The 21983-nt window shown below is 49.4% G+C and overlaps 1 protein-coding gene across 2 annotated transcripts; it reads left to right on the forward strand.

The window, feature by feature from the left end:
- Positions 1–313: 313 nt before the first annotated feature.
- On the forward strand, positions 314–20136 carry LPO (lactoperoxidase). Of its 2 annotated transcripts, XM_067717586.1 has the most exons (12): positions 314–389; positions 1621–1708; positions 6107–6267; positions 7577–7694; positions 8137–8266; positions 9017–9223; positions 10448–10772; positions 12626–12786; positions 17064–17316; positions 18163–18336; positions 19108–19345; positions 19532–20136. In XM_067717586.1, the coding sequence occupies exons 1-12, from the start codon at positions 314–316 to the stop codon at positions 19737–19739; spliced, it is 2139 nt and encodes a 712-aa protein (XP_067573687.1). In that variant the 3' UTR covers positions 19740–20136. The 2 variants fall into 2 exon arrangements, with proteins under 2 accessions (XP_067573687.1, XP_067573688.1); XM_067717587.1 differs by lacking the exons at positions 1621–1708; positions 6107–6267.
- The last annotated feature ends 1847 nt before the right edge of the window (positions 20137–21983 follow it).

Genomic DNA, 21983 nt, shown 5'->3' on the forward strand with positions numbered 1-21983 from the left:
GATGTCAAGTAACCTGCTCAGTGTCACAGAGCTAGTTAGAGCAAATGCATAACTACAACTCAGGACCTTCTGACCACAAATCCTGTGTTCTTTCCCTTCCACCACTGCCTCTTTCCATCTTCCAGGACCTACCATGGGCCTGCACATATGGTAGATGCCTAGTTAGTTACTGTGGTTTCCCCTCCTCTGTTCTAATGTTAGGGTGTCTCATGTTCTCTGGGCTTTCTCTGCTTTACTACCCCCTTTCTGTGATTCAGTCCTACCCATGGGGACTCTACAAGGCTCACATCCTGATCCTGGTCTCATTTCAGCGATGAGGGTCCTCTTCCATCTCCCAGTCCTTTTGGCTTCCCTGAGCTTGTTCCAGGTTGCAGAATCTGACACAAATGGTAAGTACCACCTTGTATTGTGTTTCCTGGGGCTGCTGTAACAAAGGACCACAAACTGGGCGGCTTAAGACAACAGGAATTTACTCTCCTACAGTCCAGGAGGCTGGAATTCCTAAATCGAGGTGTTGGCTGGGTCATGCTCCTCTGAAGGCTCTAGGGGAGAATCATTCCTTGCCCCTTGCAGCCTCCGGTAGCTCCCAGAAATCCTTGGCTTATACGTGCGTCACTCCAACCTGCCTCCATCTTCACGTGGCCCTCTTCTCTGTGGTGTCCTCTGTGTGTCCTCTCCTCTTGTTATAAGACCACGAGTCATTGGATTTAGAGCCCACTCTCATCCTGTACCTGTATGACTTCTTCCTAATTAGCTACATCTGCGAAGACCCTATTTCCAAATAAGGTCACATTCTCAGGTGGTAGCTGGACAAGTTTTTTGGAGGGACACTATTTAAGCCACTACACTCCCCTTGTTCAAAGACTGCATCCTCATCCCCCCACCATTCCAGACCCCAATTCGAGTAAAAGAGGGAACCCCACCTCCACTCTACACCATCCCCTTCCCTACCTCAGGGTCCTTGTGATCAGCGAAGCCTTCTGAGGGACTTGTTTTCAGATCCACTTCACCAAGAACCAAAAAAAATCCCCACAGCCCAGAGCCCAGAGCCAACCTGAGTGGTCACACGCCTTCTTAATCCCTTCACTGGGTCCAGTCAGGCCTCTGTATCCACAGGTTCTGCATCAACAGATTCAACAAGCAGTGGATTGAAAATATTTTTTTTAAAAGATTCCAGAAAGCTCCCCGGCTCCCCCCCCCAAAAAAAAACCCACTCTGGTAACTATTTATATGGCATTTACATTGCATTAAGTATTATAAGTAATCTAGAGGCGATTCCAAGTATACAGAAAGATGCGCATAGGTTATATCCAAATACTATGCCCTTTTACATAAGGGCCTTGAGCATCCTGGGGGGTCCTGGAACCAATCCCCTGTGGATACTGAGGGACGAATGTATTCTACTGGACTCCTAAAGAGTGATATTGACACCTTACTGAGGATCAGAGAGTATTCTTCCCATTCTGGGCTTTTCCTCCTGTCGAATGTTTCCTAATCTTGATCTTCTGCCTGCTCAGGTTTGAGTGGTGGGGATAATGGTGGAGAAAGAGGGAGACAGAGCAAAGGGCTTCTCCAAAGAGTGGTGTCTGATACCCTGCTCCTTGCTTCTCCCCCTCCAAGAGCAGGCCACCCCCACCTTCACCATCTCTGATGCTGTGAGTCAGGTCAAGATCCAGGTCAACAAGGCCTTCCTGGACTCCCGGACCAGGTAGGTGAGACACACATACCACATGCTTCTCTTCCTAGGCTGACGAGTGCATCTAGGCCAGTCCTGACAAGCCAATGAGCCAGAGCAATTTTATAACCTGCCCTTCCACTCCCAGCCCCTGCCCACCTGCGAGTATGGGGCAAGTATGAGTAAAAGCCAACAATTGCTAAAATCCTCAGCCTCTAACTTACCTTGAAGGGGATGTCTCATCTGATCCTATAAGCACTTTCTTCCACGTGGCTAAGTGATTCCTTAGGTCATGCATTGCAGACTCTCAGAAAGCCTGTCCCTAGAAGTTCTCCGTTCATTCAACATGTCTTAGGTCAGGTCCCTTTGAGGCAGAACCTGAGACCTGGATTCACATGCGGGTGGCTTACTGGGGAGCGCTCTCACGAAAGCTGTAGCGGAGTGAGGGAGTGAGGCCAGGTAGGTAAAAAGAGGGGGTTAAGCAGGGATGTGGTTTAAGGTCTAGCCCCAGCTGACCCCACAGGGAGATCCGGAGTGTAGGCTGCACCTCAGAGTCTATCCTACCCCAAGCGAGAGAGCAGACCTTTCACCTGCCAAAAGGGTCCTTGATGTCAGCCAGATGTGCTGCAAGCTTGGCACTGGGGGGGGGGGGGGCGCAGTGTAGCACACTGTGTGACTCCCAGGCACCTCCAGCCAGGAAGCCACCCTGACTCAGAAGCAATTGCCAGGACAGTTACGGGAGTGAGCCGTCAGAGGCTAGGGTAGGGGCACGCCAAAGCTATAAATGGGCCCAAATGAACTTGAGAAACGTGCAGGACACCAGCAGAGTCAGCCACCTCCCGACCATGTGTAGGGCCTGGGTTTCCTGAAATAAGCAATGCAGACTGGGTCCCTGCCCTCAGGAAGCCCATGCTGGAGCTAGAGAGGCAGAAAAACAAGAGTAACCACTTTACTGAGCAGAAAACAACCTTACTCGTTCCTCTTGCTGCCCCTTTACTGGGCTTGGGGTTTCATTCCTCCCTGGCCCTTGCATAAACTCTCAAGAGGTCCCATAACTTTTTTGCTGACTTTTAGATGACAAGATGTGCTCTGATCACTTCTAGTCCTTTCAGGAACTCAAATGTCAGCAGAAGAAGACAAAGCCCAGAGCCTCTCACTTTCCTCCCCTCGGAGCTGCTTTAGGCTTTCATAGTGAGAGGAGGGTGCATGGTCCGCCCGTCCCTCTTTCCCGAGCTTCTCCTCATCCCCCAGCCCAGGACTGTCCCTCTTAGGGGTCAAGCTGGGGGAGGTAGGAGAGATACAGGATGGCAAAGTCTAAGTCGCCTGGACAGCTTAGTGCCTGGGTGTTAGGGGTTGGGTCAGAAGCTCCTTCCCTCCTTGGGCGCTTTTCGGCTCTCAGAGATTCTGCTGCCAGCTCTCTGACCCAGAGAAGTTTCTGACCAGTAGCTCACAGCTCCACCCCTCAGCCCTGGAGCTTGCGGCTCCCTCCGTCACCCCTCCTCACACCATCTTGGGCCAGGTCCCCTTTAAAGATGCCGCAGAAGACTAAAAGTTTTGCTCTGCTGCTAGAGGATGTGCCGATTTGGGGCCGAGGGCTGCCCTGTCTGGCTTACTCTGCTGTTAGGTGCACAGCACGAGCCACGTCTGCTTTTCTTGTTCTCTTTGGGCTCTTTGGGCAGGAGTCAACCCCCAGCCATAGCTCCAGGACACACAGCAGGGCCCTCCTCTCAAGGCCCTTGTCACTAGATTGAGCGCCAGGAAGAAGCCCCACAGTGGCAGGAGTGAACTGCCTGGTGTTTCAGCAACTACCTCCAGACGAACATTCTCTCTCCCTCCTTAATGTCAATCCTTTTATAGCCCAAGGTCGGGGTAGAATAAAAGCCTCACGATTGGTTTTCATCACCTCCTCTGCAAGTCATGCTGCCCAGGACGACCCAGCCCTGCCTTGGAACTCATCCCCACCGATTAGTTCACAAGCACACACACAATCCAGCGACTCACAGTCTGTGATACGGAAAATGAAGGAAATAAACAGGGCAGTGGCTGCTACTCTAGGCGCAGGGAGCAGGGAAGCCTGACGGAGGATGAGAAGGAGCCAGCCATGTAGAAAGCCAGGGTCTGGGAGCAGCAAAGGCAAAGGTCCTGAGGCAGGAAAGAGCTTAGGGTGCTCAGGAAACAGAAAGAGGGCCCACGCTGGTGGCAGCAGTAGGAAAAGAGGACACACGGGTGGAGCCTGAGGGCCAGATAGTCAGAGGCACAGCAGTGGCTGACAGTGGCTGGGGGAGAAGGGGAGGGATTGGGCTGGCTGTTCATGGGTGTGGGGTCTCCTTGGAGGGTGATGAAAATGTTTGGGAACTAGATAGAGGCAAAGATCCCACAACGTCACGAGCACGTACACAGTAAGCTTGTGGATTCATGCACGTCACAGGGAGAGCCAAGAAAGTGCTTCAGGCAGAGTGGCCTGGTCCGCTTTTCATTCGAAAAAGCGCCTTCCTGCAGCCGGATGGAGAACGGATGGGAGAAGGACAGAAGAGGAGGCGTGAGTCCCATTAGGAGTCTGCTGTGGCCATCCAGATGGGAGAGGCTGGGGGCTAGGACAAGGGGGTAGGCCTGGAGATAGAAATAGAGTTCCTCCAAGGCCCTGCTTGAGCCCGTGGAGCCCGGCCCTGAGGCAGAGCAGGAGGTAAGTCCCTGGCGAGTCAAGGTCAGGCAGGAGACCGCGCAGAACGCTAGCCAGGGGAGAAAGGCAGGAACAGGTAGGGCCTTGCATGGGACCTTTGGGTGGAGCCCTGGGAGGCCCAGCAACACACCTTCTCTCTTGGGTGGGGGGGGCCCTTTGGGACCCATGATGATGGTGATGGCGCTGATGCTAACACGTGTGAGTGTTTACTCTGTGCCAGAGACAGCTCTCAGCTCTTCACACGCCTTCCTCCCCCAAATCCTAGAAAGTGCTAAATCCAACTATGTGAAGTAGCTGCTTTTGAAGGTCAAAATGATCAAATAACAGGATTACTACCATTATCCTCATTTTATGGGTAAGGAAATTGGGTACAGAGATGTTGAGTAACTTGCTCGAAGGCACACAGCTACTAAGTGGCCGCAGGAGTCAAACCCAGCCAGCGTGTTCCAAAGGCCCTGATGTAAGTAACACAGTGAGTCCTAGCTCACTCAGAGGTCATGTCTGTAAACCAATCCTGGGGGAACCAGGGTTCAAACTCTAGGTCCGTGCTGTCCAATACAGGAGCCACTGACTACATGTGGCTACGGAGCCCTTGAAATGTGGCTAGTGACACTGAGGAGCTGAGTTTTTAATTGTATTTAATTTTAATGCATTTCCATTTAAACAGCCACATGTGGCTAGCGGTTACCACATTGGACATGCCATGCAGCAGTCTGGGCCACTGGGCCATGATGTCTCTTGTAACAGCAACAAAAGGCAGTCTGGCTTATCTTCTTGGGTCCTTTCTTACCGAGGTTGGGGGGAGGTTGGAAGGGGTCAGACCTGGTGATTACAGCTCGGTCATCGCCCATTGTCGCCCTTCAGGCTGAGCACGAGGCCCCCTCATGCTTGCAGTAGAATCGATAACCTGATCCACAGGGACAGGCCAGGAGTTACAGCCTGTGACGCATATCCCCAAAGGAGGGTTGCCTTTGTGAGAATTTGAGCCACTTCCAAAATTTCAGTCTTAGAGCCATAAAGATCATCTCATAGGACCCTTCATCTCACACACAAGAAACTGAGGCACAGGAAGGGGGAGAGGGTTCTCATGCAGGGACTTTTCTGACACCACCTTGTCCTTGGTCACCAACTTCTTAGTAGTAGAAAGGTTTTGGGCTTCTCTTTTTATAGATAGGTAATTAAGACAAAGCCCGAACATCTGGCCCAAGAAATGGTCAACAAGAGGCTAGATGCTACAGCCACAACTAAACAAACTCCACACTGACTCTAGGGCCAGATCGGAGGGAGGATGCTTTCATGGGCAGAACTGGGGCCCATGGGCATGTTATTTCCAGAATTCTCGGTGCATGAGGCCAGCTCCACGGTCAGGGGTTCCTCGGTCTGAATCGGTACATCCTGGGACTTAGGTGTTTTCAGGTTCCCCAACTGATTCGGAAGCAGCCAGCACAGCTGCAACCCTCTGACTCTAATTCAGGAAGTGCTCATGTCCATCTGTCTGCCTTCCTTGAGAATCAGACTTAACGAAGCTTAAAGACACACTGTAGCTTCCTCCTCCCAGAGGAGATTTCCCAGAGGCATCAGAGGAGAGCTAAGAAAAGATCCTGAGAGCACAGGAGTGGGGGTCTCCTGCATGCTCCCCACACCCCCGCGGCTCTGCTGTACACACACAGCACCTCACACCCCTCACACCTCACACTACAGGGTCGGAGCCGAGGGCCCGGTCATGACTCCCACGTTGCTCTCCATTGTAGGCTGAAGACGGCCATGAGCTCTGAGGCACCCACCACCCGACAGCTCTCCAAATACCTCAAGCACGCCAAGGGCTGGACCCGCATGGCCATCCGCCATGGGCAGGTGTGGGAGGAGTCCTTAAAGAGACTGAGGCAGAAAGTGACCCTGACCAACATCACAGGTACAGAAAACCCACCAGCCCTCTGATGGCAGGAAGGGGTCATCTCTCCGCAGGAGAGAACACAAGCCACCAAAAGCCACAGTTCCTACTGGGAGACATGTCCTCTCTCTCCATCAGAATCATGGACTGCAGAGCAAGGAGGGGCTGGGCGGACAGCCAGGCCAATGCTCCTTTTGCAGAGAAAGGAACTTGGGCCCAGCAAGGTCACACTGCCAACTCCAAATGAGGGGACATTTGTGCCTTTTGTTATAACACCATCTGTAAGGCCTCTGTCCAGAGGAAGGACTAAAGTTAATAAACACAGGCTCCCTGTCCCAAGCCACAGTGTCACCACTTCCGCCTGTGGACGGGACATTTCAGCCCCCTGTGTCAGGGGGGATTTACTGGGATTACGTCACAGGTGATGAGCTGTCTCTTCTGTTCTCGGTACCGTGGAGCTGAAACAATGAGTCGATGGATTGATCGTGACCTCCTCCACCCTTCCACCCCACCCCCTACCAAATGTCACTGTTCACGGTGGGTCACGGAGGAAGGGGATTGGTCTTGACAGGAGGAAGAGGCTGCAGGTTCCCCCTGGGAAAACCTCAAGCGGGGGAAGATAGCTAGCCTAGGACTTGGGCAAATTCCAAAGTTCCAAAAGGAGGAAACCAGGACAAGGTAGGGAGAGGTAGGGAGCACTTTGGACTCTGAGACTCAAAAGGTGCTGGGGCTTGAACCTCAGCCCCTGCCAACTTCCGCAGGTGAGCCCCCGCAGAAGGCCCCCAGAGCCGGATTCCCTTCAGGCTGCATTAGGACCCATTCTGTGCCCACGTGGAGGTCTCCGATGCCTGAAGCTCCCCGCTCTGTTACTCCCGCCGAGATCACAGCGCCCCTCACGTAAAAATGCCCCGTCCCTTCCCAACATCTTTCCTATCTAGATTCCTGCGTGCTTGGGACCTTAGACGTCAGTGGAGCTTTAGAAGAAAAGCAATCTTCTCAAACTAACTCATACTAACATGTACCTAACCTCTCAGGGGTATTGTTCTAAAAGAAAGATCTGTTGATTCAAAGGGTCTGATAGACAACTACTAACAATTCTGGAGACCGTTACTATCTGTGTGGCCTTGGGCAAGTCTCGTTCTCTCGTAAAATGAGAATTTAAATTCTTACCTTAATGAGTTGTCAGGATTCAATGAGAAACCCCCCTGAGAAATGCTTACTTACAACGTAAAATGTATTCCCCAAAAAATCAAGTTCAAAAAATGAACCTCCCCTCAGGGCCTCAGAATGGAGAAAGAACTCAGACCTTTTGGCGTCCCTTCTCTTTCAGACCTCAGCCTGGACTTCACTGCACTCTCTCAGGAGGTGGGCTGCGGTGCCCCAGTTCCTTTGGTGAAATGTGATGAGAACAGCCCTTACCGCACCATCACGGGAGACTGTAATAACAGGTGAGTGGCCAGTAGGTGGGTTTAGGAGGCAGGTTCTCCCAATCACCACAGCCAACCCATCTGTCCAGCCCACCTGCCCTGCTCAGCCCAGCCAGGGGTTTTGTCCCTTGGGCATTACAGGCTTAACTCCCACCGCCTTACCCTCCTGGACTAGCGTCCCACTAGAATCTGTTCTGTTGGAACCCCGCTAACTTCTCCACCTTCTAAAGAGACCACTGTATCCCACTGGAAGGAGCACCTTTCCCCAGGGCAGAGGAGCCCCGCGCCTTCGGAGGTGGCAGTAGTTCCAACACCCCACATTTGAGAGGCCCCTCCTCCGCGCCCCCTTTCCCTTGGGCAGAAGCTCCGGGTCCTTCCCCAGGGGATCCCCGTGGGGTTTGCGGAGAAGCGGACCCCGGAGCGAACCCGCCGCCTAGGCTGAGGGCCGGTCTTGCTGTTTCAGGAGGAACCCCGCGCTGGGCGCGTCCAACAGGGCGCTGGCGCGCTGGCTGCCGGCGGAGTACGAGGACGGGCTCTCCCTGCCCTTCGGCTGGACGCCGAGGAAGAAGCGGAACGGCTTCCCTGTCCCGTTGGTGAGGGCGGACACGGGGTGGGGGCGAGCCCCGAGCAGGCGGGTGAATGATGGGAGTCAGAGGGGAAAGGATGCCCTCCCACAAACACACAAGGAAAGGAAGAAGAAATAGGTGTGAGGACAGACGCGCGGTAGAACCGCATCCGGAGAGAGAGATGGAGATTTGTACTTCCTCCCTGGTGGTGTTCCGGAAAATGCCACTAGAGAGCAGCAGAGTCCGGGTCCAGGAGCCCAGCCACGGGATGGTCACGTCCCAGCTGCCGTCAGGCCAAGTATCCTGGGGTCTCCCAGGCAGATGGCTTCCCTGCCCCATCCTGTTCGCGCTTGCCCTGCCCCAGCCCCTGGAGTGCATCAGCTGGTGCTTGCCGGGACGTCCTATCTGTTGGCCTCATCTGAGTTGGCGGGCCCTCCCCAGAGCCCCTCTTCTATTCCCAGACACCTGGCACCTCCGTGGCACTTACTTCAGGGACAGCCTGTCTTTGTGTTCCCTCTCTGAGTGGAAGGAGCACTGGCCTTGAAGCCAGCACGTCATACAGACCTGGCCCCTTGTAGCGACAGGACCTTGGTGAGTTGACCTCACCTGTCTAGTCCTCAGTCTCCTCATCTACAAAATGGGGGTAATGCCACGTACCTCACAAGCTTGTCATGGGGATGAAGTGCACCCGTTACATCACAGGTACTCTGTAAACTGCAGTTGAATCTGAATCCTCAAAGCACCTTTTCCTCCCTGTCCTTCTCTCTCCACCTGTAGGCCCGTGAGGTATCCAACAAGATTGTAGGCTACCTAAATGAAGAGGGTGTTCTGGACCCAAACAGGTCCCTGCTCTTGATGCAGTGGGGTCAAATTGTGGACCACGACCTGGATTTTGCCCCCGACACGGAACTGGAGAGCAGCGAGTACTCCAAAGTACAGTGTGATGAGCACTGTATCCAGGGAGACAACTGTTTCCCCATCATGGTAGGCCCTGCAGCTGCGGGTCCCTGGCAAACCCCTTGCCTCCCTGATGTGGCAGACGTTCCCAGCCTGTCAGCCAGGACCTCCTGGAGATCTTGAATGTTGATTTGACAGCTTCCCAAGCCTCACACGTCTATTCATTCACTCACCCATTTATTTAGCAAATAGACATTACTCATCTACTCTGTGCCAGGCAGTACGCTAAACACTTAGAATTCAAAGGTGAACGAGACACCGTCCCTTCCGTCAAGGACAAAGGACCCGTGTGGGAAATGGACAAGTAATCACTAATGGCAAAATTGGGAAGCTCTGGGGAGTGTTGTCTTCATCCCTGGCCCCGCAGCACTGATGTCACCTGGGGTCTTATTAGACATGCAAAATCTCAAACCTCATCCCAGACATTGGGAAGCAGAATCCACATTTTATGGAATCCCCGGGAGATTCATGTTATAGACAGTGAAATTTGTGGAATGCTACCAGAAGTCATCTCAGAGTCGGGAAGGCTACTCCCAGAAGGGATGAGTCAGGGTGAGTGGCAGGCATTTGTGGGAACTTCCAGCAGGAAGGGAAAGGAACTTGCAGTGGTGCACCTGTCTTCTTATTCATGATTTTACAGTTAGAGAATGATTTCTTCACTCAAACAAATCGGGGCTGTGTGTTGTGGTGTAAAGAACATAAGCTGTGAAGTCAGGTCAGCCTAGATCTGAATCCCACATCTTGCCCTTTCAGTTTGTAAGATCTTGGGCAAATGACTTAACCTTTCTGAGCCTCCGTTTTCTCACGTGTAAAATGGGACAGAATTGTCTACCTTACAGGGTTTTATGAGGACCAAAGTGAGATAAAGTATGCATAATGCCAAGCACACGGTAGGTCCAGAAAAAATAAATGGTAGCTGTTGTTAATTATTAACAAACCCTTTCCTGCCTCATGTCCTGCTTCCTTGTGCCGGGATCTCAGGACTCTCTCTCAACCAAAAATTTGGAGGTTTTGCTATGAAAGATTGAATGATTCCCCCTCAGCCCTTTTAGTCAGCAGATGTAGTGACCTTCAGGGAGTTGGGGGCCCAGGATTTATAGCATCAGCAGGAGGCATCTGGAGCCATTGTCTGGTGCCAGGGTCCCAGGAGGGTACCATCAGCATCTTTGCCAGCTGCATCCAGACCTACCCTGGGGAGAGGTTGCCAGCTGTACCACCTCTGCCCAGTCACCCACCCCGATCTCTCTGCAGTTCCCGTGCAACGACCCCAAGGTGAAGACTCAAGGGAAATGCATGCCTTTCTTCCGGGCCGGGTTTGTCTGCCCCACTCCACCTTACCAGTCATTGGCCCGAGAGCAGATCAATGCTCTGACCTCCTTCCTGGACGCCAGTTTAGTGTACAGCCCTGAGCAGAGCCTGGCCAGCCGCCTCCGGGATCTCAGCAGCCCGCTGGGCCTCATGGCCATCAACCAGGAGGCCCAGGACCACGGGCTGGCCTACCCGCCCTTTGACAACAAGAAGCCGAGCCCCTGTGAGTTCATCAACACCACTGCCCGCGTGCCCTGCTTCCTGGCAGGTGAGTCTAGGCTGGCAACAGAGGGGCCAAAGCACAAGGGGATTATCCTGGGGCCTGAGAGCAGAGCAAGGCCAGAAGAGCTTCTCGAGGCCACTGGGCGGCTTCCAGGGAGGGTTTACCATTGCTTCTTCTCATTGTCTCCTGGAAAAACACACACCAAGACACCATTGCCGTGGGCAGTGGTCCAGGACTGGCAGAAGGGCGCAGATGAATACAGAATCTAAGAACATGTGTTCACTGTATAAAAAAAAAAAAAAATTAAGGGAGTCCAGTAAAGCACAAAGAAAATAAGAAAATCCACAAAATCCCACCACTCACAGACAATCACTGTTAGCATTTTAGTGCCTATGTTTCCAGTTCTTTTCTGTCAAACATCTAGTTCTACCTTGTTTTACACAATTGGGGTCATACTAGAAGTAATTCTCTGTCTTCTCATTGTCTGATGTCTTCTCTTAATGTATCACATCTTTAAATATTCTTCTACATCATTATCTTTAATGGCTGCCTGGTATTCCATGACATATATGTATCATAAGGTACTTTATCAACCTTACTTGGAGACATTGGTGTCATTTCTAGTTTTTCTGTGATTTTTGTTTGTGCGTTTTTGTTAAGGTCCTGAGCATCCTTGTTGATGAATTATTGTGCTCATTTTTTTTTTTTTTTTTTTTTTGCTGTACGCAGGCCTCTCACTGCTGTGGCCTCTCCCGTTGCGGAGCACAGGCTCCGGACGCGCAGGCTCAGCGGCCATGGCTCACGGGCCCAGCCGCTCCACGGCATGTGGGATCCTCCTGGACCGGGGCACGAACCCGTGTCCCCTGCATCGGCAGGTGGACTCTCAACCACTGCGCCACCAGGGAAGCCCTTGTGCTCATTTTTAATAAGTTACTAAGATAACTTCCTAGAGGAGGACGTTCTAGATTAAGAGGAATGTATATTTTTAAGGCTTTCTATAAACTTCTATAAACACAAAGTCCCCACTCCATGTATCCTGTATGCAGAAAAAGCCCTCCAGTTCTCTTCATTCCGGGGGCTCATGCCCTCCTGGTGTTCTCTGCCTGTGGCTTCTGGAGGCCTTCTCTCTTCCAAAAACCCACTCTCCCAGGACAAACCCCCAGCCCACCCAGACATGGCAGAAGACCCAGATCTCTTGGTAGAGCTCTTGGATTCTGTGTCCATACACATCTCGCATCAGTCCAGACACAAAATTAAGCCCTTCCTGTTTTCCATTAAAATATCCAGTAAGACCAAGCATTCATGAATTTAATAGACTTTCCTGAAGATTAGAGGACACAAGAAGTCCCCTTATGAAACAGCTGGTCTTTTACCACCTATACGACCCTCTCTTCCCAATAGCCCCCATCTCTAGATTCTTCTCCCTTATTACACAAAGGAATTCAACCCTACCCAATCTCTTACCCTCAAACTTGCATTCCTAAAACCATCCAAATTGCTCCGCACAATAAAAAGCCCCTCGTTTATTTGTAGGTCCTGTCTTAGAAGGTAGTTGGGATTTAATTAGCAAAATTTTACTTTTTAATGTCACCTGTATGTAGTCTTTCTTTACCACAGTCTTGTGGGTTCGACCTTATTATCCCCATTTTCACAGACATGAAGACTGAGGCTTAGAAATGTTAAGTAACTTGTCCAAAGTCACAGAACTAAAAAGTGTGTGTGGAGAGCTGGGATTCAAATCTATGAATCGCAACCCCGATCTCTTTCCACCTTAAACTAACTGGAAGGAGGGGCTTAGGAGAGCTTCCCTCTGGGACACCACATTTATTCTTTGTGCAGGTTACTGGGTTCTGGGGCTGCTCAGGGGGGACCCACCCTTCTGCCTTCTGGGCTTTCAGGAGATTCCCGAGCCTCGGAGCAGATCCTGCTGGCCGTTTCCCACACCCTCCTTCTCCGAGAGCACAACCGGCTGGCCAGAGAACTAAAGAGACTCAACCCTCATTGGGATGGAGAGAAGCTCTACCAGGAAGCCCGGAAAATCCTAGGAGCCTTCATACAGGTAAGAGGCTCAGGAGAACTGCCTCACGTGCCAGCCTCGCTTCTGCTCCTGGCTCTGCCCTCTGCCCGTGGCCACGCGTCCAGTGACCTCCTCGGCTTTCCCCCTTCCTCTCCTCTGCTGCTTCTTTCCCACTGTCTCATTCTTTTAAACCCTCTCTTTTGTTTCTTCAGCTTCTCGGCCCCAAAATGAATCCCTGGATTCAGGGTGTTGGAGAGTCATTCATATGTCAGTCACTCAGTATGCCCGCCCAGGGGCCATCACTGGGACCACAGGCTCCATCACTCCTGGGACTGTTACATCACAGTTATTTTGATTGTTTTGATTGGATTATCTTCTAAAATTTTCCACACCTAAGCCACATGTCACAGGCATAGTCAATTGCTATTGTTGATTGACTGATTGACTAACTAGAAGAGACTTAGAAAAATTGATATGTTGATATTAACCATACACATATTTTTTAAACATTTTATTTAAAAATAATTGTAGATGCTCAGGAAGTTGTATCAAAAAGAAAAAAAAGCACATGCACCTAGTCTCCCCCAGTGCTAACAGTTTGCATAACTATGGTACAATATCAAAAGCCAGAAGTTAACATAGATACGAACCATAAAGTTTCTTCAGATTTCACCAGTTATAAGTGCAGTCAATTCATGTGGGGTGTGTGTGTGTGTGTGTGTGTGTGTGTGTGTGTGTAGCTCCATGTAAGTGTATCACATATGTAGTTTCATGTAACCACCACCACAATAACGACACTTACCTCTACCATCACCACAGACTCCCTTGTGCTACCTTTTTATAGCCACATCCACCCTCCCCCTTCCCACATCCCTAACCCCCGGCAACCACTAATCTGTTCTCCATCTGTACAGTTATGTTATTTCATGAGTATTATATAAATGAAATCATGCAGTATGTATTCTTTTGAGACTGGCTTTTTACTTGCAGCATAATTTCCTTGAGGTTCGTCCAACTTGTTACATACATCAATTGTTCATTTCTTTTTGTTGTTGAGTAGTATTCCATGTTTTGTTTAACCGTTCACCTATTGAATGACATTTGCATAGCTTCCAATTTGGGGCTATTATGAATAAAGCTGCCATGAGCATTCGTGGATAAGTTTCTGCATGAAAATAGCTTTTTATTTCTCTGGGATATATGCCCGAGAGTGCAATTGCTGGGTTATACGCTAAGTCCATTTTTAGTTTTAAAAGGAACTGCCAAAGTATTTTTCAGAGCGGCTGTACTGTTTTTTACATTCCCACCAGCAATGTATGAATGATCCAGTTTCTCTGCATCCTGGTCATTATTTGGTGTCATCACTCATTTTTTTTTTTACCCTTTCTGACAGGTATGTAGTGATATTGCATTGTGGTTTTACTTTGCATTTATCTGATGGCTGATCATATTGAACTTCTTTTCATGTGCTTTTTTGCCATCTGGATATCCTCTTCAATCAAACATCTGTTCATATATTTTGCCCATTTTCAAAATGGATTTTGTCTTTTTGTTGAGTTTTGAGAGTTCTTTATATATTCTAGATATGACTCCTTTGTCAGATATGTGACTGTAAATATTTTCTCCCAGTCTGTACTTTGTCTTTTCATTTTCTTAATAGGGTCTTTTGCAGAGTAAGAGTTTTTAATTTTGATGAGGCCAAATTTATCAGTTTTTTCCTTTCATAGATTGTGTTTTGGTGTCAAGTTTCAATTCTTTCCCTAGTCTTAGGTCCCAGAGATTTTTCTCCTGGTTTTATTTTTCTAGACATTTTATAGTTTTATCTTTTACATTTAAGTCCATGATCCATTTGAGGTTAATTTTTGTATAAAGCATAAGATTTAGGTCAGGGTTCATTTGGGGTGGGGGGTATGGTTGTCTAATTGCTCCAGCACCACTTACTGAAAGGCTATCTTTCTCCTTTTGAACTGCTTTTGCTCCATTGTCAAAAATTATTTGGGCATTATGTGGCAGCCTGGATGGGAGGGAAGTCCGGGGAAGAATGGATACATGTATATGTATGGCTGAGTCGCTTTGCTGTGCACCTGAAACTATCACAACATTGTTAATCGGCTATACTCCAATATAAAATAAAAAGTGTAAAAAAAACTTATTTGGGCATATTTATGTCAATCTATTTCTAGGTTGTCCATTATATTCCACTAATCTATGTGTCTATTCCTACACCAGTACCACAGTGTTTAATAACTGTAGCTATACAATAAGACAACATTAAGAAGAATGACTCCTCACTTTATTCTTTTTCAAAATTATTTTGGCTACTGTAGGGTCTTTACCTTTCCATATATATTTTAAAACATGCTGATCTATGTCTACAAAGAAATCTTGCTGAGATTTTGATAAGAATTGTATTAAAACTATAGATCAATTTAGGGACAATTGACATCTTTACAATGTTGAGTTTTCCACTATATAAACAGAGTATGTCTCTCCAAGTATTTAGATTTTCTTTGATTTATTTCATCAGCATTTTATAATTTTAATCAGACAGATCCTATACATGCTTATTACATTTATACCTGAGTATTTCATTTCCTTTGGAGGAATTGTAAGTGGTATTACATCTCTTATTTCAGTTTCCACTTATTCATTACCAGTGTATAAAAATATAATTGATTTTTATGTGTTGAGTCTGTATCCTATGACCTGTTGAATGCAATTAGTTCCAGGAGTTCTGTAGATTCCTTGGGATTTTCTACATAGATAGTCATGTCACCTACAAATAATGACAGTTATATTCCTTCTTTTCTAATTTGTATGTTTTTCATTTCTTTTTCTTGCCTTATTACAGTGGCTACAACTTCCAGTACTATAGTGAATAAGAGTGATGAGAGCAGACATTCTTGTCTTCCCAATAGTAAAAGAAAAGCATTCAAGTTTACACCATTAAGTATAGTTAGTTGTGATTTTTTTTGGTAAATGCTCTATATGAAGTTGAGGACGTTCTGCTCTATTCCTAGTGTACTGAGAGTTTTTATCATGAATAGATGTGGAATTTTGTCAAATGGTTTTTCTGCATTGATTTAGATAATCATATGACTTTTCTTCTTTAGTTTATTCTGCTTGCTTTAGGTTTACTTTGCTCTTCCTGCTAGTTTATTGAGGTAGGAGCTTAGATTATTGATTTGAGAGCTTTCTTCTTTTCTAACATAAGTATTACAAGTGATATAAATTTCCCTCTTAGCACTGTTAGTTGTATCCCACAAATATTGATATGCTATATTTTCATTTTAATTCACTGTGTATGTTTTGTTGTTGTTGTTTCTTCGTTTCAGAATTCCTCTTTGACCTGTGGGTTATTGAGAAGTATATTGTTTTATTTCTAAGTGTTTAGAGATTTTTCTGCTGCCTTTCTGTTACTGATTTCTAATTTGATTCCATCATGGTCAGAGAATATACTCTTATGATCTCAATTCTTCCAAATTTATTAAGGTTTATTTTATAACCCTGGTATGGTTATCTTGTTGAATGTTCCATAGGTCCTTAGAAAGTATTTGTATTCTGCTGTTGATGGGTGTAGTGTTACCCAGTACATCATTCTTCTTTCCTTTCTGGAGGTCACATGTCTTACCCCTGTGCATGTGTCTCTCTCATCTTATCAGGACACTAGTCTTTTTGGATTAGGGCTCCACCCTTATGACATCATTTAACCTCAATTACCTCTTTACAGGCCCTATCTTCAAATACAGTCAGATGAGAGGGTTAGAGCTTCAACATATGGATTTGCATCCATAATAAGGCTTCTTGGACTACAAGAAAAAGAAACCCATGCAAGCTAGTTCAGATGTTCAGTACAGGTTCACCCTATACATGTATCAACTGGAAGCTAGTAAGGGTTTCTCCTGGAACCCCCAGGCAGGGAGTGTAGTTGGGCCTCAACTAGGGTGAGAGCCAGAGACTGAAAACCATCTGGAATTAGGGCAGCTACTCTCACTCTGTCTCTCCCTCCTCTCTGCTCCTCTCTTCACTTCTCCACTCTCTTTCTCTGCAGATGGGTTTTCTCTGCTTTTCTGCACATGATAGAAAATGACAACCCATATCACCCCATCTGTCCCCTCAGATAGAGCACCGCCAAAAATAGCTTGAATAGCTATTTCTATTCAAGCTATAATTTCTTGAAGAGCTGCATTTGAAATCTAAGTTCCTGAGAGAGAGAATCTGACTAACCAGCTTAGTCTGGTGCCACAGCTGGGCCCGTCCACTGTGGCCAGAGGTAGGGCTTCTCACACCCTTTTCTCATGACTTGTTTCTCCTTCCAGATTATCACCTTTAGGGACTACCTACCCATTGTGCTAGGTGATGAGATGCAAAAGTGGATCCCTCCATACCAAGGCTATAACGAATCTGTGGATCCCCGAATTTCCAATGTCTTCACCTTCGCCTTCCGCTTTGGCCACTTAGAGGTCCCCTCCACTGTGTTCCGCCTGGATGAGAATTATCAGCCATGGGGTCTGGAAGCAGAGCTCCCCCTGCATACCCTCTTCTTCAACACCTGGAGGATAGTCAAAGATGGTATGTGCTTTCAGGGAAGCACTGTCACTAGGCTGTCTCACTCTGTAGCCTGCTTCTAGGGAAACCTGGCTTGGAAGTCAGACTCCAGGCACTTCCTGTGTGACCCTAGGCAAGTGAATTCACCTCACGGAGCCTCAGTTTCTTCATTTGTAAAATGGGGACAGTAATAATACCTATCTCATAGGATATTAAAAAAATAGAAATATATGTATAAAGTGCCCTACAATGGTTCCTGACACACAGGATGTGATTATTATTCTTTCTTTCTTCCGCTGGCCTTTAAGATGCCGAGTTTTCCCTGTTCCCTTTCCCTGCCTCAGGTTTCTCTGATCCCTGCAGAAATAATTCCTAGGTCTGGTAAAAAAAAAAAAAATTGCTCTTTTCTGCTCTCCTCTATGGCTTTCCACCTACATTAAGTGCCAAAGGTTGAAGCCAGCTCCCCTTTATCCTGAGGTGGGCTGTGTTGAAACTGGCTTTACTTAAGGCCCGACAAGTCAGGGCATTTTCCAGAGATTTCTGACATCTCTTCCCAAGCTGCACAGTTCATTGGGGGAACATATGGAAGTGAAGGAGCCAGCTCTCTGAACTGGAGCTTGAAAGAAACCCTAAGCTTATGCTCATGCCATAGCCCCAGGATGGCAGGTGGTCTGGACTGACCCCCAGCTCCCAGCATACCCTGCGGGCTGCACTGTGCTCTTCTCTCCTCCCCACTTCCAGCCCGAGAGGTGCAGTTGGCCCTTCTTTCACCTGAGAAAGAGAAAATGTCTGGTGGAGGGAGGAGCCAGCAGTGGAAGAATGTCCCCAGCTGCCCCCATCCCCAACATGGCCTCTGGGTCTCCCTTGCAGGTGGAATTGACCCTCTGGTGCGGGGCCTGCTGGCCAAGAAGTCCAAATCGATGAATCAGAATAAAATGATGACGGGCGAGCTGCGCAACAAGCTTTTTCAGCCCACTCACGTGATCCACGGCTTTGACCTGGCTGCCATCAACATACAGCGTTGCCGGGACCATGGGATGCCTGGTGAGTGGGCCTAGGGTCCTGCCAGGCCTGGGGAACTTTTAGCTACTTTCTGGGGTTCCAAGGGACTCTTGTCTGTAGCCCTGAGGAGGTGATCACTTCTAAAACAGAAGGCAGAGATGCCCTTTTTTTTTTTTTGACCGCGCCACGCAGCATGTGGGATCTTAGTTCCCTGACCAGGGATAGAACCCGTGCCCCCTGCAGTGGAAGCACAGAGTCTTAACCACTGGACCTCCATGGAAGTCCAGAGATGCCCGTTTTTAAAACTCACTTTGCTCATCTGTGAAATGGAATCTTCCATTCTCCTTAATGCAGAGACCAGAGAACACATCTGGTACTTTCTTTGAGCTCCTCAAATGAAAGAAATCAACAACTGACTTGTAAAACCAGTTTAAAAGTCCAGAAAATATTAAGAAAAGGGTAACAGAGGGAAAACAACGACTATCGGATCTTCCTAAATGTAGTACCTAAGAGCCAGACTGCCTGGGTTCAAATTCCAGCTATGCCCTTTCTACTCATGTGACCTCAGGCAAGTTACTTGACATCTCTGTTCTTCAATTTACGTTTGTGTGTGGTGCTTAGCATAGTTCCTGGACCCATAGTAAGCACCATATAACCTTCTAGCCCCCTCGAAGCTTAAGTGCCACAGTATAAAACAATGGCTCACTGACTCCCCTATCCCAAGGGCTGTGAACACAGACTTTCTGGGGCTGATGGAGCCGGAGCGGGCACTTCTGCAAGGGGGATGAGACAGCTCCAGCCTCTCTGCCCTAGGGTACAACTCTTGGAGAGGCTTCTGTGGCCTCTCACAGCCCCAAACACTGAAGCAGCTGCACGCCGTGCTGAAGAACAAGTTGCTGGCTGAGAAGTTACTGGTTCTCTACGGGACCCCTGACAACATTGACATCTGGATAGGGGCCATCGCTGAGCCCCTGGTAGAGAGGGGCCAGGTGGGGCATCTCCTGGCCTGCCTCCTGGGAAGGCAGTTCCAGCAGATCCGTGATGGAGACAGGCAAGTGAGACCTCAGGGGGGAGGGCACGGAGGGCATCCCTTCTCGGAGGTGGGCTGTGGGCGTCCTACAGGAGGACTGACGCCAGACCTTGGCATGTTCCGGTGACCTCCTTCCTTCCCCTCTGGCAGACGGGGGAGGGTCCAACGGCTGGGCTGTATGGAGAGACCCTGCTTCTGTCTCTGCAGGTTCTGGTGGGAGAACCCTGGGGTCTTCACTGAGGAGCAGCGGAACTCTCTACAGAAAATGTCCTTGTCACGCCTTGTCTGTGACAACACCCACGTCACCAAGGTCCCGCTGCACCCCTTCCAAGCCAACAGCTACCCCCAAGGCTTTGTGGATTGCTCAGCCATCGATAAGCTGGACCTCTCACCGTGGGCCTCCGAGGAGAATTAGGGGCCTGGACTCCACGGCCTCACAAACTGTGCAGTAAAGCTCCCCTTGGTCCACGATGCCACCTCAGGCAAGCTCAGTGACCCGGTCCCTTAGAGCGCCATACCTAGTCCCAGCCCTTCCTCCCAGCCGGGTCTCTCTACGCTCCCTGGATGCACACCTCGCTCAAGCCCGAAGCCAGCCCCCTCGGGCTCTCCAGCTCTTCCTCTTGAATCCATCCTCTCTGCCTGTGGAAACCCACCTTTCTGTCAAGACTCCGAGATACTCTCTGAGATACCTTCCAGTCTAGCTTGCCAGACGTCAGCCATTCTCTCCCCTGAAGAAGTCAAGGCCTTTACACCCTTATCTCTCCTCCCCGTGATTGTAAACTCCCCGTGATTATAAACTCCCCAAGATTGTAAACTCCTTGAGCCGGGGACTTCAGCCCACTTCCAAGTGTGTTCCGTGGCCCCCAGCATGTAGCTCAGCACACAGTAAGTGCCCAGTAAACATCTGGTGATTGACTACGGGTGCTGGCAATGACCTTGTTCCCCTCCCGAGGCAGGCCTTGGAATCACTGCCAAATGAGTAACTGGATGTTTACAGCTCAGACATGTCTCACCACCAACAGGTCGTGTGCACGAGTCTATGGGGTGAGAGGGCACGGTCTGGTGGGATTTCAAAGTGCTCTCAAAGAAAAAGAGGAGGCAAGGGGCTCCTGGGGAAAGAAGCCATGGCTGTGGGGTGGCAAGAGAGCCCTCAGTGCCACGGGGTCAAAGAGGGAGGAAATCCAAGCCTGGATTCCCCCAGAGCTAAAGTTAATTTCCCTTCCCGGGGCCCTTCAGGGAAATACCCTCTTCTTCTAGGCCAGTCCTTGGAGGCTGTGGGGCCTTTGACGGGCAGCTCCAGAACATGGCTAGCGCTGCCGCCCAATACATATTCATGAGTTGTTTTAAAATGACCTTCCTGGGTAAGGTCAGCCCAGCCGGGGCCTCCAGATCCCCTGACTGGCGGGGCAGAGGTGGGAGGCACTTAGCCATTCTGTGGGAAAAGCCCAGGAGCCACAAGGCCTGGGCTGCAGCCCTGACTCTGGCACCCTCTTCTCTGAGGCCTCAGATGAGGCCCTTAACCTCACTGAATACCCCTCTTGTCATCAGTGAAACGGAGCTGAGTAGTATTTATCCTGCTAGGGTGACGTGCCGGGGGCTCCTATGGGCATGGGCCCCCAGCATCCTGCATGCTTTCAGGCTCCAGCTGTGGGTGCCCCTCCCCAAATGTGCGAAGAAGGGAGGGAACAGGGAGGGAATCTACCAATCAGAGGGATTAAGTTCCAGGCAAGTTTATTAGGGAAGCATGCGCCTTCCCCTCCCTCAGCCCAGCCTGCTGTCCCAGTCTGGGAACCTGGCCCCGTGAAGGCAAGAATGAGAAGGAGTCTGCTGTCCTAGGGCCTCCGAACCACTGTGCCAGCTGCAGGGATGCAGGATCCAGAGATGCCTTGTTATCTGGGGAGGGAACTACCTTCCCATCACCCCTCTGCTCTTCCTCTCCTGCAGTAAAAGTGTGTGTCCCCTCTATTTCCCGGCCTGACACAGAGTGAGCACGTAGCAAATACTTCCCAGAGCAATGCACGAACAGAAGGCCTTGGGGACCACAATTCCTGTTCCCCGGGGAAGGTGAGCGAAGAGGCTCTGCTTGGTTTGGCCTGGCCCCTAGGCTTCTAAGAGCTGACTGCTTTCCACGTATGAATTGGCCAAAGGAGGACTCCTGGATGTCCTGACCCCCAGTTCAGAAAGGGCCCTGAAACACTGACCACCCTGGTTCAAGTTCAGAACCCAGAGCAAGCCTCATGCTGAGGGTCCAGCCTCACTGCAGACACAGCAAAGATCCCCATCAGTGATGTTTTATTCTCATAATCATCAGGTACAAACAAATGGTACAAAAGACCAAGTGGGCCCTAGTCCCTCTCCAGGCAGGCTCCTGTGAAAAAGCAAGAGAAGAGAGTAAGGAAGACAAAGGGCAGCCAGGGACTGAGCCTGGCTCGCACGGGCCCATAACTCAACCACCACCCACAGCCCCACTGCTACTAGCCACTCCTCTGGGGTCGCTGGTTCACCTCTGCTACCCGGACCCTCTCAAGGTATAAGCTCCGTGAGGGCAGAAATGGTGTCTGACTTTTTCTGTATGTTTCCCATGCCTAGCACAGTGCCTGGCAGGTAGTAAGTGCTCAATAAACTGAGTACTAGAGAATGCAAATGGACCTTCTAAGGA

The sequence above is a fragment of the Pseudorca crassidens genome, chromosome 19, assembly GCF_039906515.1.
Source record: "Pseudorca crassidens isolate mPseCra1 chromosome 19, mPseCra1.hap1, whole genome shotgun sequence".
Taxonomy (NCBI): domain Eukaryota; kingdom Metazoa; phylum Chordata; class Mammalia; order Artiodactyla; family Delphinidae; genus Pseudorca; species Pseudorca crassidens.